Source organism: Bufo gargarizans, chromosome 1 (genome assembly GCF_014858855.1).
Source record: "Bufo gargarizans isolate SCDJY-AF-19 chromosome 1, ASM1485885v1, whole genome shotgun sequence".
NCBI lineage: Eukaryota > Metazoa > Chordata > Amphibia > Anura > Bufonidae > Bufo > Bufo gargarizans.
Window position 1 is genome coordinate 508,597,986 of NC_058080.1, and position 24,720 is coordinate 508,622,705.

General features: G+C 42.2%; 1 protein-coding gene across 2 annotated transcripts in view; it reads left to right on the forward strand.

Annotated features, from left to right (window-relative positions):
• LOC122924313 (acyl-CoA dehydrogenase family member 11-like) overlaps positions 1–24,720 on the forward strand; it is a 115,909-nt gene that overhangs the window by 41,621 nt on the left and 49,568 nt on the right. For both annotated transcript variants that reach the window (XM_044275270.1, XM_044275269.1), the window contains exon 3: positions 7,578–7,810. In XM_044275270.1, the coding sequence (XP_044131205.1) occupies positions 7,578–7,810 (233 nt within the window). The remainder of the gene's footprint in view (positions 1–7,577; positions 7,811–24,720) is intronic.

Consider the following 24,720-nt stretch of genomic DNA (forward strand, 5'->3'; position numbering starts at 1 on the left):
AATAGGATAGGACTGTTCTATTATGGCCCGGATGTTTAATAAAATGCGGAATGCAGGCGGCTTTTTTGGGGTTTTATTTTTTCGTATGGTATAGAGTATCGCAATACTTTTTTATTGTATCAAAATCAAACCAAAATTTTGGTATCGTGACAACCCTAATTGGTGCCGTGTATAGTAGTGATATGCCAGTATTTAGCGGAGCGGAGTGGGCTCCTGCACAAGTCCGCTCATCTCAGTTCAGCGCCCTCTATAGCTCACTCCGCTAAATCCTGACACAGCACAACCGCGCAGAGTACTGATGTGCTGTGCCAGAATTAAGCCAAGCTTGAGGGCGGCACAGGCAGGAGCAGTGATGTGTGCTCCAGCCTGAGCAGTGTTCGCTTCGGCATCCAGTTACAATCTGTACACCAGTACAGCGCTGACAGGTCAGCACTGTACGAGAATGATGATTCTCAGAAGTGGTAAAATCCAGGACTTTGGGTCCTTTTTTGAGTAGGAAAACAGCATAATTGATTAATGAACTAAATTACAAAAATAATTTTTGGGCTATTTAGAATAGTTTAAAAGAAAGTTGTAAAAAGGTTTAGTTACTCTTTAACCCCTTAGGGACACAGCCTTATTTCACCTTAAGGACCAGGCCATTTTTTGCAAATCTGACCAGTGTCAATTTAAGTGCTGATAACTTTAAAACGCTTTGACTTATCCAGGCCATTCTGAGAATTTTTTTTCGTCACATACTGTACTTCATGACAGTGGTAAAATGAAGTTAAAAATGTAATTTTTTTTTTGCACTAAAAAAATTCCTAATTTACCAAAAATTTGGAAAAATTAGCAAATTTCAAAGTTTCAGTTTCTCTACTTCTGTAATACATAGTAATACCCCCAAAAATTGTGATGACTTTACATTCCCCATATGTCTACTTCATGTTTGAATTATTTTGGGAATGATATTTTATTTTTTGGGGATGTTACAAGGCTTAGAAGTTTAGAAGCAAATCTTGAAATTTTTCTGAAGTTTACAAAAACGTAATTTTTAGGGACCAGTTCAGGTCTGAAGTCACTTTGCGAGGCTTACACAATAGAAACCACCCAAAAATGACCCCATCTAAGAAACTACACCCCTCAAGGTATTCAAAACAGATTTTACATACATTGTTAACCCTTTAGGTGTTGCACAAGAGTTATTGGCAAATGGGGATGAAATTTGAAAATTTAATTTTTTTGCCAAATTTTCCATTTTAACCCATTTTTTCCACTAACAAAGCAAGGGTTAACAGCCAAACAAGACTGTATCTTTATTGCCCTGACTCTGCTGTTTACAGAAACACACAGCGGGGCGTAGAATGAAAGGTGCACCGTTTGGTTTTTGGAGGGCTGATTTTTATGGACCGGTTTATTTACACCGTGTCCTGTTTCAACCCCCCTGATGCACTCCTGGAGTAGAAACTCCCTAAAAGTGACCCCATTTTGGAAACTACGGGATAAGGTGTCATTTTTTTGGGGACTATTTTTAGGGTAAATATGATTTTTGGTTGCTCTATATTACATTTTTGTGAGGCAAGGTTACCAAAAATTGAAATTCTGTTTCATCAATTTCATCTCCATTTGCCATTAAAAAGCTTCTGTCACCCCACTAAAGTCATATTTTTTGGGGGGGCTAGTTAAATTCCTTATACTGCGATATATGAAAATATAATGCTTTTACTTGCTTTCCTTCAGCAGTTTCTTCTAAAAACGAACTTTTATAATATGTAAATGAGGTGTCTACTTGCTGGTAGCCGCCGCAAAAAAACGCCCCCTCGTTGTGTTGATTGACAGGGCCAGCCGCGATCTCCTCCTCCAGCCGACCCTGTCAGCATTTCAAAAATCGTGCGCCTGTGTTCATTCGGCGCAGGCGCTCTGAGATGAGGAGGCTCACCTCCTCAGAACTCCCTCAGTGCGCCTGCGCCAATGACATCACCGAAAAAGAAGACGTCATCGGTGTAGGCGCACTGAGAGAACACCGAATTAACACAGGCGTGCGATTTTTGAAATGCTGACAGGGCCGGCCGGAGGAGGAGATCGCGGCTGGCCTGTCAATCAACACGACGAGGGGGCGTTTTTTTGCGGCGGCTACCAGCAAGTAGACGCCCTACTTGCTGGTAGAGACCTCATTTACATATTATAAAAGTTTGTTTTTAGAAAAAACTGCTGAAGGAAAGTAAGTAAGAGCTCTTTAACTGTTGAGGAACACCAAAATGGTTAATAAAGTTTGTATAATGAGTTTTGAATTCCTTGAGTGGTGTAGTTTCTTAGATGGGGTCACTTTTAGGGAGTTTTTACTCTAGGGGGGCATCAGGGGGGCTTCAAAAGGGACATGGTGTCAATAAAAAAGGCCATCAAAATCGGCCTTCCAGAAACCATGTCGGTCCTTTCCTTTTGCGGCCTCCCTTTTACTGATACAGCAGTTTACGACCACAAATGTGGCGTTTCTGTAAACTGCAGTATCAGGGTAATAAATTTTAACTTTGGTTTCGTTGTTAACCCTTGTTTTGTTACCGGAAAAACGGATTGAAATGGAAAAGTGCAAAAAATAGCGGTTTTGGCACCGTTTCTTTTTTTTAACCGTGTTAATCTGGGGGATAAGGTCATGGGATATTTTAGTCTAAGTGTCTTTTTTTTATTTTATCCGATTATCTTATGTGGGGGCTAATTTTTTGCGGGATGAGCGGACGGTTTTATTGGCACTATTTTGGGGGCTATATGACTCTTTTATCGTTTGCTATTAAACTTTTTGTTATGTAAGATGACAAAAAATAATTTTTTTGCACCCATTTGTTTGTTTGTTTTTTGACTGTGTTAGAGGAGATTCTTACGGACGCGGTGATACCTAATAAGTCAACTTTTTTACAATTGTTTAGGTTTTTGACTATATTATCCTTTTTGATACAAAAAAAAAATTAGTATCTCTAAAGTCGGTGTCATTTTTTTTTTTTTTATCCGATTATCTTATGTGGGGGCTAATTTTTTGCGGGATGAGACAACTGTTTTATTGGCACTATTTTGGGGGCTATATGACTTTTTGATCGCTTGCTATTAAACTTTTTTTGCACTTTTTTTTTTTTTTCTGGACCGTGTTAATCTGGGGGGTTAGGTCATGGGGTAGTTATATAGAGGAGATTATTACCGACGCGGAGATACCTAATATGTCTACTTTTAATAAATTATTTTAATTTTTTCTCAAGTCTGAGAACCAGTTTTTTTTATCCGATGTCAGTGCTAAATTGGGATATAAATTTAGTACTCCATGGAAGTGTGATACTCCCTGAAGCAACCATCAATGCAGAGGCCCGAATGATCGGGGCACGTGTCGCACTAGTAGTGGTGTCCTTCCGTATCCCCCTCCTGCGACACACTCTGCACTTTTTTGGGGTTTGTCCCTTCTTTCCAGTATGCGGGACCACACCTGGAAAGTGTTGGCCAGGGACGATCCGGGCGCCTACAGTTCCCGAGGTACTCCGGCCTGCTCTTTCCCGGTCCGAGAAGATCAGGGCCTTGAGGACTGCCTCATAGAACTGGAGGAATGTCCCTGTACTGCCAGAGCTCCGGGACAGCACAAAAGAGTTGTACATGGCAACCTGTACCAAGTAGACCGCAACTTTTTTGTATCATGCCCGGGTTTTACGCATGGCGTTATATGGCTTGAGAACTTGATCCGAGAGATCAACTCTTCCCATATACCGATTGTAGTCGACGATACAATCGGGCTTGAAGACCGTTGCCACGGTACCTCGCACAGGGACAGGGGTGATGCCATTACCATAAATTGTGGACAGCATAAGGACATCCCTCTTGTCCTTATACCTGACCAGCAACAGGTTTCCAGTGGTAAGAGCACGGGTCTCATCCCTGGGGATAGGTACCTGGAGGGGGAGGGCAGGGAGGCCGCGTTGATTTTTCCGCACGGTCCCACAAGCGGACGTGGATCCGGCGGCAAGGGACTGGAACAAGGGGATACTGGTATAAAAGTTATCCACGTAAAGGTGGTAATCCTTATCCAGCAGTGGGTACATAAGGTCCCACACAAGTTTCCCGGTAACACCCAGAGTGGGGGGACATTCTGGGGGTTGAATCCGGGAATCTCGAATACCCTGAGGTACTCTCACAAATTTTGTATAGCTTCACGCAATACCTCGCCCGCTTGGAGGGCACATACTGGCGGAAAATGAGTCTCCCCTTGAACGCAATGAGATACTCATCAACCGCGACCTCCCTTCCAGGTACATAGGCCTCCATGAATTTGGCCCCAGAGTGATCGATGACCGGCCGTATTTTATACAGACGGTCATGGGCAGGATCACCTCGGGGGGGGGGGGGGGACATGCTGCATTATCGGAATAATGCAGACATTTCCGGATGGCCTCAAACCGGGAGCGTGTCATGGCCATACTGTAAAGTGGGGTCTGGTATAGGACGTTTTCACTCCAGTAATGCCTGACACTGGGTTTCTTGACCAGGCCCATATGCAGCACGAGGCCCCAAAATGTCCTCATTTCGTCTGCACTGACCGGCGTCCAGCCACCCTGCCTGGCCAAAAAGGAGCCCGGGTGTTGAGCGACGAACTTTTGGGTGTACAGATTCGTCTGCTCCACCATCAGATTTACCAGTGGGTCACTGAAAAAATGACGAAAAAGTCATATTCAGTGTAGCCCACTGTGGAAATCTGGATTCCTGATTGGCCTACAAAATCAGGAATCACGGGCTCGTATCGCTCTGGTCTAGACCAGACAAGTTCACCGGCAGGGTGCTCCGGTGGATTTAACTGGTGGGCCGGGAAACCAGTACGAGCCCCAGAGCTGCTCGTACTGGGCTGGGCCACAGGGTTCCTAATATGGCGGTCCCCTTGCTCCGCCGCCTTGGGGGCTCATCATCATCGCCAGATGATGAGGAGGACGCGGATGATAACAGGAATGTGGGGTCATCCTCGTCCTCACTGGGACTCTCAGAGTCGGAGGCAAGTTGGGCGTATGCCTCCTCGGCCGAGAACGTCTGGCGGGCCATAGGGGAGTGTGTGTCTGCGTGTGTGGAAACCTTTATTTTGTGTGCGTGTGTGTGGGGGCAGGGGTGTTCGCGGACTTAACCCTAAAACTAACAGGGAAAAAAATAAAATTTAACTAAAAAAAGGCCAAAAAATGTGAAAAAAAACGCTAAGAGTGCCGGCCACAGTCAGCGTACCCAAAAAAAAAAATCTTGCACCCCAAAAAAGTGGGGGGGGAGGCAAGCGGCAGCACCCTTGGGGGGTCTAGGGTCACACAGCTGTGCTGTGGACCCCAGACACCCTAACTTAGGTTGATGCAATAAAAAGTTCAGAAACTAACTTTCCCTTTTTTTTCCCCCTGCCTAAGGCCCCATGCACACGGCCGTGTTTCACAGCCGTGTGCGGGCCGTGGAACCGCGGCCTGGATCCCTCCTGAGAGCAGGAGCGCACGGCGTCACTGGTTGCTATGACGCGGTGCGCTCCCTGCTGCCGGCACAGTACAGTAATACACTGGTATAGATCATACCAGTGTATTACTGTATTGTGGCGGCAGCAGGGAGCGCACGGCGTCATAGCAACCAGTGACGCCGTGCGCTCCTGCTCTCAGGAGGGATCCAGGCCGCGGTTCCACGGCCCGCACACGGCTGTGAAACACGGCCGTGTGCATGGGGCCTAACCCAAACTTTCCCTATGCTGTCCCTATGTACCTGATGGGGTGCTAGGGCACAGATCGGGTCCTGGGGGCACAGATCGAGGTGCTGGCAGCGATGGCGGACACACGTGCAGGCAGCTCCTCTCTCCTCGGCTCCGGAACACAAAAGGAGGAGGAGAGGAGCGCCTGCCTCTTTTGAATCTGCCGCCGGACCGCCCACAGACCAATCAGAAGCGATCCTGAGTGGTGATGTCACCATCACCACTCAGGATCGCTGGATGATGATTGGTGGGGTGAAATCACACCACCATCACCATCCTGTTCCGGGTTATCGGGGTCTTCAGAGACCCGAAAAACCCGGAAACGCAGAAAACCGCAGGTCTGAATTGACCTGCGGTTTTCTGCGATTGCCGACATGGGGGTGTCACAGGACCCCCCGGCGCATTTAGCCTAGGTGCCTGCTCAATGATTTGAGCAGGCACCGGGTTCCGATCACCGCCCGCCCGGCGGCAGTGATCGGAACCATACATGACGTACCGGTACGTCATGTGTCCTGAAGAGGTTAAATGGAGCCATGGAACGTGATTTGCGGGCAATAATAGAACATGTTCTATCTTTCAACGGAACGGAAATACGGAAACGGAATGCATACAGAGTACATTCACGGTTTTTTTGCGAACCATTGAAATGAATGGTTCCGTATACGGAACACAAAAAACAGCCCGTAAACGGGGAAAAAAAACGGTCATGTGAAAGAGGCCTTAGATAGTAACATTGCACCTTTCGTCCACTGCAGCAGTGAAGATGCTAGCAGGTCTCTGAAAGACATATCCTGCCATTACCACGTAATCTTAGCCTGTATGCAACTTTCAGGCCCCAGCAAGGACCCATTTCTGCCTATTTGTTTGGTTGTTGCAATTCATTAAAATAATACATAGATTGTGTATTATGAGTCCTTCTCTTTTTGGTTGAAGATTCTTGGCTTCTATACTTGCGTACATTCTTGTTGTAGATTCAGCAAGACTTAGTTTTGATTACTGTCTTTTACCCAGTGCAAATTGCTCTGATTTTACAAAAAATAAGTCCTAGACAGATCTATTGTGTATGTTAAAGACTATGTACACCTTTGTGGGCAATTTAATGTTTTTACTATTACGTTTTACTCAATTTGAGCTAAAAATCATTGTTACAGTTGATCTATTCTTTATTAAAAATTTTGATCTGAAGTCGATTCGCTCATCCCTAGTAGCAGGATCTGAATTTTCTCTGTTCCATCATGATGTCTCCTGATCTCTGACATTATAAACACTCAGTTCTTATCTTACTGATAAGGTGGGGCTTAAATAAGTGTTTATGACTAGGGATGAGCGAATCGGCTTTGGATGAAACATCCGAAGTCGATTTGCATAAAACTTTGTTCTAATACTGTACCGAGCAGGAGCTCTGTACAGTATTAGAATGTATTGGCTCTGATGAGCCGAAGTTATTACTTTGTGAAGTCTTGCGAGACTTCGTGCAATAACTTCTTAAATTAATTTGTACTGTAAAAGACCATTTCCCGAACTCTCGTTCCGTGTGGTACCTTGGAACCAAACCCGAGTTCGGGAAATGTTTTATGCAAATCGACTTTGAATGTTTCATCCGAAGTCGATTCGCTCATCCATATTTATGACCTTTCACTAATTTAGAGATAAGGTTTATTAGATGACCTGCACAAACTGATAGTACAATTCACACAGATAGGAAAACTGTTAACTCGTTGTGGCAGAACAGGTCAATATTTTTAATAAAGATCAATTAAAAAAATAAAATAAAATTTCACCCAAAATGAGTAAAATGCAATCATAAAAAAAAATTGCCGCCAACAGTGTACATAGCCTTTAAATGATATTTTATGTTTTTGTGTAGGTATTGGAAGAAGCTGGCAAGGACCTGGAACGTTTTGGGCAACGTTTAGTAGATGAAATTGACTCCCTTGGACGTGAATGTGAACTTAATCCACCACACTTGAAGCATTATGATGCCTGGGGACGAAGAGTTGATCACATCATCACTTGTCCAGCTTGGCAGAAGATGAAGGTAGTTTCTGCAGAGGAAGGCTTGGTGGCAGAAGCATATGAGAGAAAATATTCTAGCTGGAGGTAAATATATTTATTTTGAGAGTATACAAATAAAATGTTTAAATGGAAAATAGTTAGATATCTACATTATACACTGTTAATGACAAGCACATATGCGTTATTTAATTAGCACTTTGCATAAAAAGCACTATTGTAGCAAAACAGACAATGTAACCTAAAATAATCAGCAACATATGATGGGCATTGCTGTGGAGCTCAAGACAGGTAGTAAAAACAGCATTATAAGTGGAAAAGAACAAAAATAATTCCTGGTCTAAATCAAATAGAAGAAATCAAACAGTCAATAATAGCACTCTATAAAAAACATTGCATAATAGGAGAGTGAGAGGAGGATATCCAAGCACTCCATATCTTGGTAAACCGTTGGTGGTGTTCATTGCCAGTTTTTCTGAAAGAATAATATGGTTAATTTTGGCAATAAACATGAAAATGTGAAGGTCAGGAGTTTTTCAATGTGAAGAAACATGGATCCCCACATAAACAAAGAGTTGGGTGTTTGGGGCATGAAAAAACTTTCTCAGTTAAATAAATCACCTGTGACCAGAAGTTTGTCTCTACTGGACAAGAAATCACAGTGGAATTTATAGGGTTACGAAAAGTATAAATATATAAATCACAGAGAAAAATGACTTTTCATATAAAACATAACTTTTACTATCGTTGGTTAAAATAATACCCCATCTTAATATGTATGTTAGGCTACGTCAAATAAATAGACAAGACCTTACTTTGGACGTATCAGGATAGTGCAGTCCGATATATATAGAAAAATTTACGGCAACTTACAGTTAGATGACTAAAAAAAAAGAGAGGTGGTGGATAAGGGGAAGGGAAAAATTATCCCTAATATATCCCTCAATGTACCCCTGCCTACAGGCGGAGCACCCGCCCCGAATGGGGCGACCCCACTTCTCGGTGGCTAAGCCCTCGCTGTCGCCTAATGTTACCCTTCCTATAAGGATTGATGACGTTCGTCCCTTCTTTAGCAGTTTGTCCCGACGCGTTTCCCCAGACGTAGTAAAGGCTGGTTCATCAGGGGACTCAGGATAGTTGATAAGTTCTTGCAGGTTTCATTAGATAAATGCCCATCTGGTAATGGTGGGCAAAACTTCTGATAATTGCATAGCAGACCTCCTGGTATCATAAGGTGCAAGGTATTAGTGGGTAGGTGATTCAAATACCTGTTTTTGGCGCCTAGAAGTGAGCCCCGTCTCCTGGATAACCCTATTGATGCCTTGGAATCGAAAAAAGCACCACTTCCGGTATTTAGAACGCACGCGGCGCCAGGTGGAACGCACATGTGATTCCAAAACCGGAAGTGAGCCGATATTCACTCGCATCGTCACATCCTGCCTGTGAAACGCATGCAGAGGTGTGGGAAGAGAATGAGGACGGCAGATAACGATACTGCCAACATTATTGTTAAAGGGGGAGGGGAGTAATAATAAGTATATAGGTTCTTGGGCCATACATTATAAAACTGTGCATCTTTAAAGCGATCATCCCACATGTATGTAGAGGGGGTGTATAGAGAGGCTGGATATAATAAACTGTATTGACATAAAATTATGTCAAGGGAACAGGCCCCCATATTGAGATATATGTAACTGGACCAATTTCGGTCCGATGTAAGGCAAGATTTTCATTTATAAAGGGTAACCATAGTGCTGGCTACTGCATGAAAAACGTGAGGGAGACTAAATAAAACACCCAAAGGAAATCTGTTCATTTAGTCCCATTGGAAACACTGTTTTGAGGCGGTATATCCACTGGGCTTCCTTGCGGAGAATCCTATTATCCCAGTCGCCACCCCTTGGTGACTGCCGTATAACTTCAATGACCTGGAATTTGAGTGTACTCACGTCGCCATCATGTGCCTCAATCTACTGGACAAGGCCACAAGATATGGTGCATACCTCCACAAGCATTAGGTCCCCCTAAACATAGGGTTGACACTAGGGATCAACCGATTATCGGTTTTAACGATATTATCGGCCAATATTCAGGATTTTCAAAGTTATCGGTATCGGCATCTAACCATCGCGAACATTAATCGCGCTGCTGTCAGCGTGATCCATGTTCCCTCAGCAGCACAAGGGAGAAGGAAGCAGTGTCTTCCTCCCCCCTCTGCCGTTGCCACCAATGAGAGGATGGGAGGGGCTGTGGCCACTGCGCCACCAATTATGTTAACTCACTCATTCAAATTCAACAGGAGGCGTGAGCTGGCTGCAGAATCATATAGCTGCACCCAACCTCTATGAGCAGTAGCTGCGATCCGCGGCAGTTAATCCCTGCTGCACCTGAGGGGTTAACTGCCGCGGATCGCAGCTACCGCTCATAGAGGTTGGGTGCGGCTATATGATTCTGCAGCCAGCACCCGCCTCCTGTATTTGAATTAATGGGCGAGTTATCTTCATTGGTGGCACAGTGCGGCCCCCCCACCCTAGTATTAAAAACATTGGTGGTGCAGTGCGCCCCAAACCGCAGTATTAAAAACATTGGTGGCGCAGTGCCCCCCCCCACCTAAGCCCCCCAGTATTAGTCATTGGTGGCAGTGGCCACAGTGTCCCCTCCTCATTGGTGGTGCAGTGGCAGCTTCTGATCAGAGCCCCAGCATTGTAAGCCTCAATTGGTTACCATGGCAGCCAGGACGCTACTGAAGCCCGTGCTGCCATAGTCAGCTCCCTGCTGCCATGTGCACAAAGCAGCAGGGAGAGTGTAAAGTCCTATTCACCATAATAGAGCTCTATTAGGGTAGATAGGACAAGGGTTCTAGCCCCTAAGGGGGCTAATGGTGTAAATAAAAACAAGTAAAAAAAAAACCACAAACACCTTAATATTAATTATAAATGAAAAACAAAGATTTACAACAAAAAAAAACAGCTAAACGTTAACAATACACATGTTCATTTTCAGCAGATTTGTGTGGGAATGTTTTATTTATATTTTTTTTCTAAAATGAAAATGCACAGAATATCTGTATATCGCTGTGGGAAAAGCACTTAGGCCGCTTTAAGACGAGCGAGTTGCATACTGCGGTGTGCGAGTATAAGACAGTTCCTGTCCTGAACTTCCAGCACTGCCGGGTCGCATAGCAGCATATTGATTTATGATGCAATGTAACCCTTAGAGGTCTGGAATGTATTGTATAACACCGACATAATGCTGTCAGTGTTATCCAATACATTCCAGAACTGTAAGGGTTACGTAGCATCATAAATCAATTTAATGCTATACGACCCCATCAGTGCTGGAAGTTCTGGATGGGAGCTGTCTTATGCTCGCACAGCGAGTACACAGTATGCAACTCGCTCGTCTTAGGCCCCTTTCACACGGGCGAGTTTTCAACGCGGGTGCAATGCGTGAGGTGAACGCATTGCACCCGCATTGAATCCAGGCCCCTTCATCTCTATGGGGCTGTGCACATAAGCAGTGATTTTCACTTGTGCGATGCGTGAAAATCGCAGCATGCTTTATATTGTGCATTTTTCAGGCCCCATAGAAGTGAATGGGGCTGCGTGAAAATCGCAAACATCCGCAAGCAAGTGCGGATGCGGTGCGATTTTCACGCATGGTTGCTAAGATGAAAGTTTATTCACTGTAATAGCATAATAGCATTCTTTAATACAGAATGCTTAGTAGAAGGTCAATTGAGGATAAAAAAATAAAAAAAATATTAACTCACCTCCTCCAATTGATCATGTATCTGCCGGTCTCCTGTAGTTTCTTTAGGACCTGTCAAAGGACCTGTGGTGACATTACTGTGCTCATCACATGATACATCACATGATCCATCACCATGATGATGGACCATGTGATGAGCTCAGTGACGTCACCAGAGGTCTTTTGACAGGTCCTGAAGAAAGAACAGGAGACCGGCAGCTATGCGATCAATTGGAGGAGGTGAGTTAATTTTTTATTTTTAACCCTCAATTGACCTTCTACTAAGCATTCTGTATTAAAGAATACTATTATTTTCCCTTATAACTATGTTATAAGGGAAAATAATAAAATTTACGGAATGCTGAACCTAAACACGAACTTCTGTGAAGAAGGAAAAATCGTGCATGTTCCAACAACGCCCGTGTGAACTCAGCCTTAAAGTGGCCTAAGTGCTTTTCCCACAGCCCAAGCTGAGCTTGGGGAAAACTGTTTGGTGGTTAATCTACAATGTTGGCTAGTCTGGATGTACAATCACTGTGCATCACCCACCATGATTTAGGTTGAGCTGCATTGAAGTACTTGTGGAGCACAAAAGGGACACCATTTTGGGAACACAATAATTTAGTTTTTACTCTATATGAATTTATGTTGATGAATATAATGATGATTATTATTATTATTATATTCTGTTCAGTGGAGCTTTTTTTCAACAAATTAAGGGACCACCGTGAGTACCACTTGTGCACCGACTTTTGCTAATTAAGTTTGAGTGTTGAGAAGCTAAACAGGATTTCTATAACTCGCGTATTATATTTTGAGGATGCTATATTGATTACCTATTTGAGGGCAAGAAGGAATTGTGCGTCTTTTAAAAATGAAAAGACTTTGACCACTTATTTGGTAGATTCCAGAACAAGGGGATGCTTTTCCAAGAGCCAAAAAAAGGACCTATTGGGTACAAAGGTTGTTAAAACCAAATATGATTTTCTTCCTAAGGCTACTTTCACACTAGCGTTCAGAGCGGATCCGTTCTGAATGGATCCGCTCATATAATGCAGACGGTGGCTCCGTTCAGAACGGATCCGTCTGCATTATATTGTATAAAATTTTCTAAGTGTGAAAGTAGCCTGAGCGGATCCGTCCAGACTTTTACATTGAAAGTCAATGGTGGACGGATCCGTTTGAAGATTGAGCCCTAGTGTGTCATCTTCAAACGGATCCGTCCCCATTGACTTACATTGTAAGTCTGGATGGATCCGCACGCCTCCGCACGGCCAGGTGTCCACCTGCGGAGCGGAGGCTGAACGCCGCTAGACTGATGCATTCTGAGCGGATCCGCGTCCACTCAGAATGCATTAGGGCTGGACGGAAGCGTTCGGGTCCGCTTGTGAGCCCCTTCAAACGGAGCTCACAAGCGGACAGCCGAACGCTAGTGTGAAAGTAGCCTAAGATGTATTGGGACTTTTGATGGTTACAACACGGAGGTCACAGGAATTTAAATATGCCAACCATTAGCATATTTTAAGGGCAGATACAGATTTGAGTTTGATATGTAAAAATACATAAGAAGTTGTAACCTAAGAGACTTTCAGATACACAGCCATCCTTCCAGTAGTAGAAGTAAGAAATCAAGGCTTCAGTGTGGAGTAAGAGTTTATATTTATGTAAAAATTGTTTGTAAGGTCTTTTATACCTATAAGTAAGAACTTTATCAACCCAGTGGAGTTTGAGATGAGACAATTTTTGAATTGTAAAAGTAGGTGTGATCTATGCAGTGCAGTGTCCTGGCCTAAAAGGGTAACAAAACTTTTAGGAATGAAAAGATGAATCCAGCATCGAAGTTGAAAATGTTGTGGGTTCCTTTATTCACTATAGTACAGATCCATACAGTGACAGCATCACCTCAGTGTTTTAAGTGATCGTCTACGCGTTTCAAACAAACGTGTTCTTAAAGAGGACCTTCACTAGTTTAAAAACGAAAAACGAACTATATCTGTGGGCAGAGCGGCGCCCAGGTCCCCCTGCACTTACTAGTATGTCTGGGCGCTGCTCCGTTCGCCCGGTATAGGCTCCGGTGTCTGCAGCTCCATCTGTTGTACTGGGCAGAGTTTTTGTATTAGGCGTGTCCCTTGCTGCAGCGCTGGCCAATCGCAGCGCACAGCTCATAGCCTGGGACTCCCACAAAAACTCCGCCCAGTACAACAGAGGGAGCTGCAGACACCGGAGCCTATACCGGGCGAACAGAGCGGCGCCCAGACATACTAGTAAGTGCAGGGGGACCCCTGGGCGCCGCTCTGCCCACTGATATAGTTAGTTTTTAGTTTTTAAACTAGTGAAAGGTCCTCTTTAATCATGACAGAATTCCAAATGGTGATGGTTATAAAGGCTGGTCACAACCACTCCTCCCATCTCCAGGTGGTGATTAGAAGCAGTAGATTGCGACACATCCAAGCCAGAGCCAATAAGAAAATCTGAAGTTAACATTGATGTAAGTTAACATTGTGTAAAAACCAAATTTGTGCACTTAAAATGTGTAATATTCAGGCTCTTAGGTCTAAATCAGGAATAACAAGATATATAAACGAGTCTCACATAAAAAGATGGAAAGAATAGATTCCTGAAAAACCGCATAGTCTGAACAGTGGTTTCCAATGTCAAAAACAGAACAAAAACTAAAAAAAGAGATTTATCTTCATAATTGCTCTTCTAAATGAAATAAGCAAATAGATAAATAAGCACACCAGGAATGGACTTAATCCGAATACAAATACATAAGTTCTTTTTTCAAGTTCAAACCATTTGGATGCCTCGTTTTTAATCGAAGAATCCAAAAGGCTTCCCTCTGTATTAGACACTTTTGGAAATTGCCCCCTCGAATAGAAGGTAAAACTCGCTCGATTCCAAAAGCGGAAAAATCATGCTCCGAAATAAAATGCCTAGCTGCATTCAAAATATTGAGATACGAAGAATTGGTGACATAATTTAAATGTTCCAAGATTCTGTTTTTCGACCTTCTTACAGTGCTTCCGACATAAAGGAGGTCACATTGTGTACATCTGATAACATAAATCACCCCAGTGGTGTTGCAATTTATAGAAGATCTAATGGGTAAAGTTACAGTATGTTCTGAATCCTGGAACATTTTGGTGGGCAGGCCATAACCGCAAGTCTTGCAGGGATGACTGACGGACAGTGTGAACCCGGTATATTTTAGCCAGGTACTGACCTCAGTTCTCTTTGGAGTGGAAGTGCACTTCTCTTTGGAGTTTTTTAAGTGCACAAATTTGGTTTTTACACAATTTTAACTTACATCAATGTTAACTTCAGATTTTCTTATTGGCTCTGGCTTGGGTGTGTCGCAATCTACTGCTACTAATCACCACCAGGAGATGGGAGGAGTGGTTGTGACCAGCCTTTATAGCCATCACCATTTGGAATTCTGTCATGATTAAGAACACGTTTGTTCGAAACCCGTAGACGATCACTTAGAACACTGGAGGTGATACTGTCACTGTATGGATCTGTACTATATTGAATGAAGGAACCCACAATATTTTCAACTTCAATGCTGGCTTCATCTTTTCATTCCTACAAGTTCAGTCTTACCAAGGTTTCCGTGCATCAGGGAAGTCGATCCTTTGGATAGAGGTACCAGGTGAGCTGGATATTGTCCACAATTCTAACGAAACTTTTAATTACCTTTCGGTAATGCCCTTATAATACTTTTTGTAATGTAATTTATTAATGCATTTTTAATAGAGATATCCCCCCATCCCTAAAGCGCACATTCCCATGTGCTCTTAAAATTCACTTTTCTGTACACAGAGTAGAGTACGGTCTCTACAGTTTATCAATGGGACCGCAGCGCATGGAGTACGGGCAGGAGCGTACATTGCTGCTCTGGCCTGTGCCCCCCCCCCCCCCCCCCCCCAAAGTTTACTAAATCCTGGCTTAGCACATGGGTACCCTGTAACCATGTGCTATGCCAGGATTAGCTGAGCGGAAAGGGTTCCTGCTTCTGCCTGCTTCACTAAGCTAAGAGCTGACATGTAGGATGGAAGATACTTGGATGGATAATTGTGATTTTTAAAGTGGTTTTCCAGGAGTCTAATGTTGATGCACTCAACAAAACAAATGCACTTGCTACTTAACCTTCTCTCTGCCACCACACAACTACAAGCGGCAGCGGTAGGGACTTTAAAGATGGAGTCCACTCCCGAGTGGAACAAGTGCCATAGCCACCGGTTGCTTGCTGTTTCACACAGCAGACACCAGTGGCTAATTCTCTTTAATTGGTGATAATGATGGTCGCAGAAATGTAACCCCCCTCAGATGCCATGGCCATATGTGACCATGGCATTTGAGAGGGGAAGAACCCGGGAGCATGTACTTCCGAGGCTGGACCGGCTCCCCTGTGCAGTGATGAGAGCCGCTGTTTGAAATTGAAAGCCCTGGTCCCGCTGAAGAAACCAGGGCTTTCAGAGTTGTAGATGCTATGGAGCCCTGCAGGTGGCAGCAATAGAGCAGTAGAGCATTAAACTGCTTTACCTATTCAATGCAATCTATTGCAGAAGCAGTTTAATGATTGCCTCTTATAGTCACCTAGGGTGACTTTAATAAAAATAAAAAAAAAGTTAAAGTTAAAAAAAAAAAAAAATTTATAAAAAATCCTGGGTGAAATAAACCCCTGTTCTTCGTATGGTGTGGAGGTTGGTGAGTGCTGTGGAAGCAGCATTGGATATATTTGAGAATATCTCCTCGGGGAACAAAGGAGTGGTGAGATAAAGGGTACTGGAGTGTGGGTGCTTTATTAGGCTGGCTGGAGTCTTTAAAAACAGTTCAGCTCCCCCCCCCCCCCCGGTAACCCTTGTAAACTTATTAGTGGTGTTACACCACAATATTACTAACTAGTGTTAACTATCCCAACAATTGCTAAAATTAAAGAGAGACGTTCAAGGGGCTATTTGCTGAGTATTTGTTTATGCTATGGGAAGCGGAGGTTGTATCAACTGTAATAACCCTGTTATTGAGAGTTAATATTACACATTGTTACAAGGCTGTGGTTGAAATTGCGCAAACAATTTGGACTTTTAGGGTACTTTCACACTTGCGTTAGAGGATTCCGGCCGGCAGTTCCGTTGCCGGAACTGCCTCCCGGATCCCGAAATCCGTATGCAAACACATAGCATTTGTTTCCGGATCCGGATGTGGATCCGGCTGACAAATGCATTGAAATACTGGATCCGTCTTTCCGGTGTAAACCGAAAAAAAAAACGCATCCGGTATTTATTAATTTTTTTGCATTTTTAAAGGTCTGCGCATGCACAGACCAGGAAACCTGTTCCGTTTTTCCAGAACACTTAGTACCGGATCCGGCATTAATGCATTTCAATGGAGTGTTCCAGAATTCTGGCCGTAGAAAATACCGCAGCATGCTGCTGTATTTTCTCCGGCCAAATACGGTAAGAGGAACTGAATTGAAGACATCCTAATGCATCCATTCAGAATGCATTAACATAAAACTGAAGCGTTGTTTTTCCGGTATTGAGCCCCTGTGACTGAACTCAGTACAGGAAAACTTTAACGCTAGTGTGAAAGTAACCTTATCCTGGTGGGGTTCACCCCTGGAATGTCGAAAGTTTGTTCTAACTACTAATTTTTTCACCTTTTGGATGTGTTCTGACTAACACTGGAATTTTGCAACCTCTATAAATCATGTGTTTGATATAACCATTAACTATCTCAGTCCCTAATTACTAATGAAGGTCTAAATCTACAGTCGTGGCCAAAAGTTTTGAGAATTGCATAAATATTGGAAATTGGAAAAGTTGCTGCTTACGTTTTTATAATAGCAATTTGCATATACTCCAGAATGTTATGAAGAGTGATCAGATGAATTGCATAGTCCTTCTTTGCCATGAAAATTAACTGCATTTCATTGCTGTCATTAAAGGACCTGCTGAGATCATTTCAGTAATCGTCTTGTTAACTCAGGTGAGAATGTTGACGAGCACAAGGCTGGAGATCATTATGTCAGGCTGATTGGGGTAAAATGGCAGACTTGACCTGTTAAAAGGAGGGTGATGCTTGATATCATTGTTCTTTCATTGTTAACCATGGTGACCTGCAAAGAAACGCGTGCAGCCATCATTGCGTTGCATAAAAATGGCTTCACAGGCAAGGATATTGTGGCTACTAAGATTGCACCTCAATCAACAATTTATAGGATCATCAAGAACTTCAAGGAAAGAGGTTTAATTCTTGTTAAGAAGGCTTCAGGGCGTCCAAGAAAGTCCAGCAAGCGCCAGGATCGTCTCCTAAAGAGGATTCAGCTGCGGGATCGGAGTGCCACCAGTGCAGAGCTTGCTCAGGAATGGCAACAGGCAGGTGTGAGCGCATCTGCATTCACAGTGAGGCGAAGACTTTTGGAAGATGGCCTGGTGTCAAGAAGGGCAGCAAAAAAGCCACTTCTCTCCAAAAAAACCATCAGGGACAGATTGATCTTCCGCAGAAAATATGGTGAATGGACCGCTGAGGACTGGGGCAAAGTCATATTCTCCGATGAAGCCTCTTTCCGATTGTTTGGGGCATCAGGAAAAAGGCTTGTCCGGAGAAGAAAAGGTCAGCGCTACCATCAGTCCTGTGTCATGCCAACAGTAAAGCATCCTAAGATCATTCATGTGTAGGGTTGCTTCTCATCCAAGGGAGTGGGCTCACTCACAATTTTGCCCAAAAACACAGCCATGAATAAAGAATGGTACCAAAACACCCTCCAACAGAAACTTCTTCCAACAATCCAACAACAGTTTGGTGAAGAACAATGCATTTTCCAGCACGATGGAGCACCATGCCATAAGGCAAAAGTGATAACTAAGTGGCTCGGGACCAAAATGTTGACATGGAATGTTGGGTAAAAAGAGCACAAGTAAAAGAATACTGAATTTATTAAATTATATATGGGTGGAGATTAAAAAAATCACGCATGCACTGCACGACGCCATCTCAACGTGCTCTGTGACGTCTGTATCTGCCGCGCATGCGCGGCACGCAGACATAGACGCGCTGAGAGATGACGTCGTGGATCATGGAGTCTTCCGCGCCCGATGAAATGGACCGCAGGTGGCTTGAATCCAGGTAATATCTCCCCACCCCTACTTAGACTATATATACCCTGCCTGCATATCATTCGGTACCTCCTGACGAAGCCGCTAAGGTGAAACGCGCGTCGAGGTCTCGCGCTTAGGGTCCGACATCCTTCCAGTCATCATGTCTTCAGGTACGTCCTGTGTTTAGCCCAGCTCGGCATTCCCCTGGCACTTCCATTACATCCATAGTGGGTCCTAGATTCCTCAGGCCTACCACTGTGATTATTATTTTTTAGGATACTGATGAGATTCTGGGATTTTCCTTTTATCATTATTAGCCGTGCCGCATATGTTTTGTGGGATGTGAGAGATAGCCCATGGACACCATGATATGATATTTTGCATTTGACAGCATACAACCCTATTGTGGTGGATATTTTTATGCTATGCAGTATCAGTTGTCCCTGTGCTTATATCCCTCGTTCCTTGAGTGCTACACTGTCCTGTGTCCGATTGATACATGGGTTGATAGGTGTATGTTAGGGTGTCTCTGACCCTTTGCTTTTCTGTATACTGTACACCAATTCTGACAAACTCCAAGAAGTGATTATGAAAGAATGCGTTGCTATCAGTCCGGAATTGGCCCAGAAGTTGATTGAGAGCATTACAGAGGTCCTGAAAAAGGGCCAACACTGCAAATACTGACTCTTTGCATAAATGTCATGTAATTGTCGATAAAAGCCTTTGAAACTTATGAAGTGCGTGTAATTATATTTCACTACATCACAGAAACAACTGAAACAAAGATCTAAAGCAGTTTAGCAGCAAACTTTGTGAAAACTTATATTTGTGTTATTCTCAAAACTTTTGGCCACGACTGTAGTTATTCCCCACTAATGAACTCCTAATAAACTGTGTGTCTTATCCGATCTGGATTTTGGACTAATCTTTACTTCTTTGCTGATTGAGATTGATTAATGAAGTTTATTTTCAGGTGTTGCAAACTTTTGAACTACCACTGAATTTGTGTGACTTATTTAGGTGGACTTTAAACTGGCACAGATAATTTTATCAACAGAAAGTCACTGATGATTGCCCAATCCTTAATTGTTGTTTACTAATAGCGGTGTGATATCGCAAAGGTGATAATGGTTAAGAAAAAAGATGAAAAAGAGAAAGGGGGGGGGGACAGAGGCGGTCTGGAGTGTATGCCTCCCCCAGGCAAAAAATGCCTAAAATGAGGAGATTGGGAACCCAAACTGGATAGATTTCTCCAGGCTGCGCCTATTGTAGTAAATAAGGAGCAGACTAGATCCAACACTCAAACTAAAAATCTGGGTGTGAGAAGTGAGGATACAGATTTAGAGGCGACATTATCTTCTCCAACAGATATAACACAAGCTCCTACAATATCTGACATTATGTCGCAGTGAATACATTTAATAATGTGTTGGAGATGATAACAAAACAAATGGGGGAATTTAAAATCTGATGTACAGCTGATTAGAGATAATTCTAAGAACGTTAATGAGAGAGTAAACCAAGCAGGTCAAAGAATAAGTGATTTAGAAGATCAAGTTCTTGGATTTGTAAAAGATCTCAAGAACTTGAAAGTGGAGAATGATGCTCTTCGTAATAAAATCACAGATTTAGAAGATAGGGATAGGAGGTCAAATATAAGATTGATAGGGATACCGTAACAAATGGAGGGTGTATATATCCAGAATTGGATTACGGAGGTGGTAGGTGGAGAAAATTTGTCTAATCAGTTTATAGTTGAGAGAGCACATAGGATACCAGTAAGAAACTTAACGGGTAATTTCCCAAGGACAATTATAGCAAAAATTACTCAGTTTAGGGACAGAGAGACTGTTATGTGTAAAATCAGGTCATTGGGATTAGTGGAAATTAACAGATCAAAAGTGTCAATATACCCAGATTACTCACTTTCAACACAGAAAGAGAGAGGGAAATTTAGTGGTATCAAACGAAGACTTCGCCAAGCTGAGATAACTTATTCTCTGTTGTATCCTGCAAAACTTAGAGTCGGGTATAAGGACTGGGTTAACTTTTTCTCTTCTTCTCAAGAAGCGAATAAGTGATTGGAAACTGTGGGTTTATGAGGAGTTAATTGAATTGAAAATGGAATAAGGCAATTAATATTATAAGAAAGTGGACATAGATGGGGGAGGGAGGCAGATTTTGCGTTTAGGATAGTAGGATGTTAAGTCGCTAATCGGACTGATACATCAAGAGTGGAGGGGGAGCAAGAAGGGGGTGTTTTTTTTTGGTTTTTTTTTCCTTCTGATAAATGTGTATTTGATAAAAAAAAGATCCCTGTAATTAAAATCTGATCATGGAATGTAAGAGGGTTGGGTGATAAGGTAAAAAAATACGCTGTGTTTAGTGTTACAGGTAGATATCTCCCAGCTATTGTGTGCCTTTTGGAGGCCCATATGCTGAGGGAGAGAGTGGGCCTATTTAAAAGGAAATGGATCACTCACCAATTCCATTCTGTTTATAGTGGGTATAGTTGAGGAGTTAGTATTCTTATTCATAAAGCAATATCATCCTCAATAATCTCTCAGAAGATTTATGCAGAGGGGAGATTTGTCTTTCATTATGGATGTTTTGAGAACGCAAGATGTGTAGTGCCAGGGATCTATATCCCCCCCCCCCCCCCCCACCTTACAGAAAGGAGGTGTTGTGAAAGTTAAAGTTAAAAATGAGTTTTTACAGGATAAATATAACTGTCCATTATTATTGCTGGGAAATTTTAATTGCACAATGGATGATGATTTGGATAGATGAAAATATAATTAAAAAAATAGGGACTACACCGCTAAAGAAGTTGACCCAAGAATTCGGTTGGTGGGATATATGGAGGACTCATGATCTGTTATTAAGACAGTTCTCTTGCTATAGTAAAGTGGTAGTTTATTATGGACCAAGGTGTATCTCAGACCATTCCCCAGTTTTAATCAAGGTGGGATCTATGAAAGAAAGTGAGAATACTGCTCGTAAACTCTATTCATGAATTAAAGATAGAAATGGAGAAGATGATTAATCAAAAAACTGAGAAAACAAGAGAAGCTTGGCTTTTGGTGTCTAATAATTATCTGAGAGCGAAAGCACACAATATTGATTTATTTGTTAAATCTAGAAGATATTGGGAAGGGGGTAGACCAGGTAAATTTTTGTCCAGGATGATTAGTAAGACGGAAACGTTGGTAAATATTGCTGCAATTCGAGATAAGGGGGGTATAATATATAACGAACCAGAAAAGATCATGGGGGTGTTTATAAAGATCTATATTTAACACAGATTCATATAGGTTATAGTAAACTGATGGGTTTTTTAAATAATATTAATTAATATTAATATTCCTAAACTTAGTGTTGCCCAACGGGAAGATTTAGAACGCCCTATTACACTTAATGAGGTGCTATCAGCAATAGCTGAAGCTCCACTTGGTAAAGCAGTGGGCCCAGATGGATTACCTGTAGAGCTATATAAGAGAGATAGAGTTTTGGGCGAATAGATTAATGGAGGTTTTTGTACACTCAAAACAAGTGGAGCGTTTACCTATTTCAATGGGGGAAGCAACAATAGTTTTAATTCCTAGGGAGGGTAAGGATAAATTAGACCCGGGTTCATATCGCCCAATATCCTTGATGAATAATGATTGTAAAGTTCTGGCTCGAGTTTTGGCAAAGAGACTGAAGGGGGTAATTACGAGTTTAGTGCATCCAGATCAAAATTGATTCATTCCTAGTAGATCTACATCTTTAAACCTTATCAGGGTCTTCGCCAATATTCAATGGATTCGGGAACTAAACTGGCCATTGCTCTATCCTGTCATTAGATGCGACAAAAGCTTTTGACAGTGTAGAATGTTTTTTTTTTTTTGTGGGAATTCCTAGGCCAATTTGGTATTGGTCCTGAATTTATAAAATGGCTGAAGATCATACACTGTGACCCGAGAGCACGGATACTCATTAATGGTCAGTTGTCTAAAAGTTTCAATATTGAAAGAGGTATGGGACAGGGATGTCCTCTCTCTCCCTTACTCTTCGCCCTAGTGGTCGAACCTTTAGCAATTAAGATCAGACAGGAATTCATGTCTCCCGGGGTTTGGGGTCAGGGGGAGAGAGAATAAAATACTGCGTTATGCAGATTATTTTCATTTTTAAAAAACACCAAAATACTAAGTTTAAATCGCCCCCTTTCCCAATTTAACATAAAATTTTTACAAACAATAAAAAATTAACATATTACATATCGCCACATCCGAAAAAGAGTGAGCTAGTAAAATATTAAAAAAGATTTCCGCTCTGGTGAAGACCTTAACAGAAAAAAAAAATCAATCACCGCACAATTCGCCATTTTTAGTCACCTTGTCCCCCAAAAGATGTCACTGGATGTGAGAGGTGCTGTATTCTCCTATATGTAGTGTTTGCTCACTACTGTGACCTGTGTCTCATCTTCTCCGTCAAGTCCTTTTTTTAACTATATATGCATTTTTAAATTTGGCGACTAAAAAATGTAATTTGGCTCCTACATTTTTTAGTTTAGGAGTCAATGGCTATTGGTTATTTATTTATTTTTAGTTTGGAGCACTGTTGATGATTAGTGGCCAGAAAGTGGATCATAAGAGGTACCAACTGTTAGGGAGTGGATAAATACAATTAATTTATATAGATCTATTGAGATAGCAGGTTATAGTAAATAAAATACAGATTTATAATAGATTATGGAGTAAATGGAAGGTTTTTATGGATAAGTCTAGTGGATGAAAGGTTGGGTGCGTTGTTTTTTTTTCTCGCTCTCTGGGGGGGGGGTTGAAATAAATTTGTATGGGGATATAAATGCAAAATATTTTTTTTATTCTTTTTTCAAGATTGTTGATTATATAAATATTGTTGAATAAAAAACTAATTTAATTGAAAAAAAATTCTAATCACTCTTTTTCCCTAGAATAAAATAAGTAAATAATAATAAATATACATCATAGGCATTTCCGTGTCCAAAAATATTATCATACTATTAAAATATAAAAATATTTATCCCATACTGCGAATGGTTTAATGGTAAAAAAAAAAAAAATATTGCAATTTTTTTTTTCTTTGTTTCACCTCCCCAAAATGTTTTATTAAAAGCGATCAAAAAGTCATACACACTCAAATAGTTAAGGTAATATTAAAAACAAAAGAATTAAAGTGGAAACACAACCCCAGTAATAGGACTCCAAACTAGTAGAATAAGGGGATAGAGCGAAGGTGATTACCCAAGAAGCCATGATGATGCAAAAATGGTGCTTTGCAGGATAACTAATATAATTCACCCAGCAATCATTTATATTCTACTAAGGTGCTCAACCAGACTTACAATCATATATCACTGATGAGCATTATAAGTAAGGGACCATTGCTGGTGGGTACTTTCCTGAATTGTCTGTTACTTGTAATGCTCAATGTTGGCTGACTTGTATTAGTTACCCTGCAAGGCCCAATTTTTCCATTATCGTGGCTGTTGGGTAATCACCCTTACCCTGTCCCTTTACTCTACTAGTTAGGTCCTTTTCATAAGTCATATTATTGGGGTTGAGCCCCAGCCTTTTTAGTTTATTTTTTATTTATATAATTTTTTTAACACTACTTTTAGGCAGTTGGTACAGAGTTTAAAGAGGCTCTGTCACTCGGATCAAGCATACCCTGGTAGGACTGATGATGCTGAAAAAAATCATACTTTTCTTTCATGTCTGCGTTACGGTGTTGAAGAAAAATAAACTTAAAAAAATATGCAAATAAGGTATTTGAGCACTCAGTGGCTGGCATATGCTGTCCGAGCACTGTGTCAGCGACGCCCTCGTTCCTTACTAATGCTGGCCTTCTCCACTTAATCACGCCCCCATGCCTTTTGATTGACAGCGCTAGATCGGTGGGATCCAGCACCTGTGCACCCACTTCCTTAACGGCGCGTGCTCACAGGATCTTTTCTTTCTTTCTTTCCCGGCGTTCTGCCACTTTTCTATACCCGGACAAAAGCCTATACCCGGAAGTGATGTAGCTGCACTGGAAGTCACGTGGACGCGTTGGAATCAGCTGGAAGAGGGGGGTGTGCAAGCGCATTCGGCTAAAGTACAGTAATCTGGCAGAACA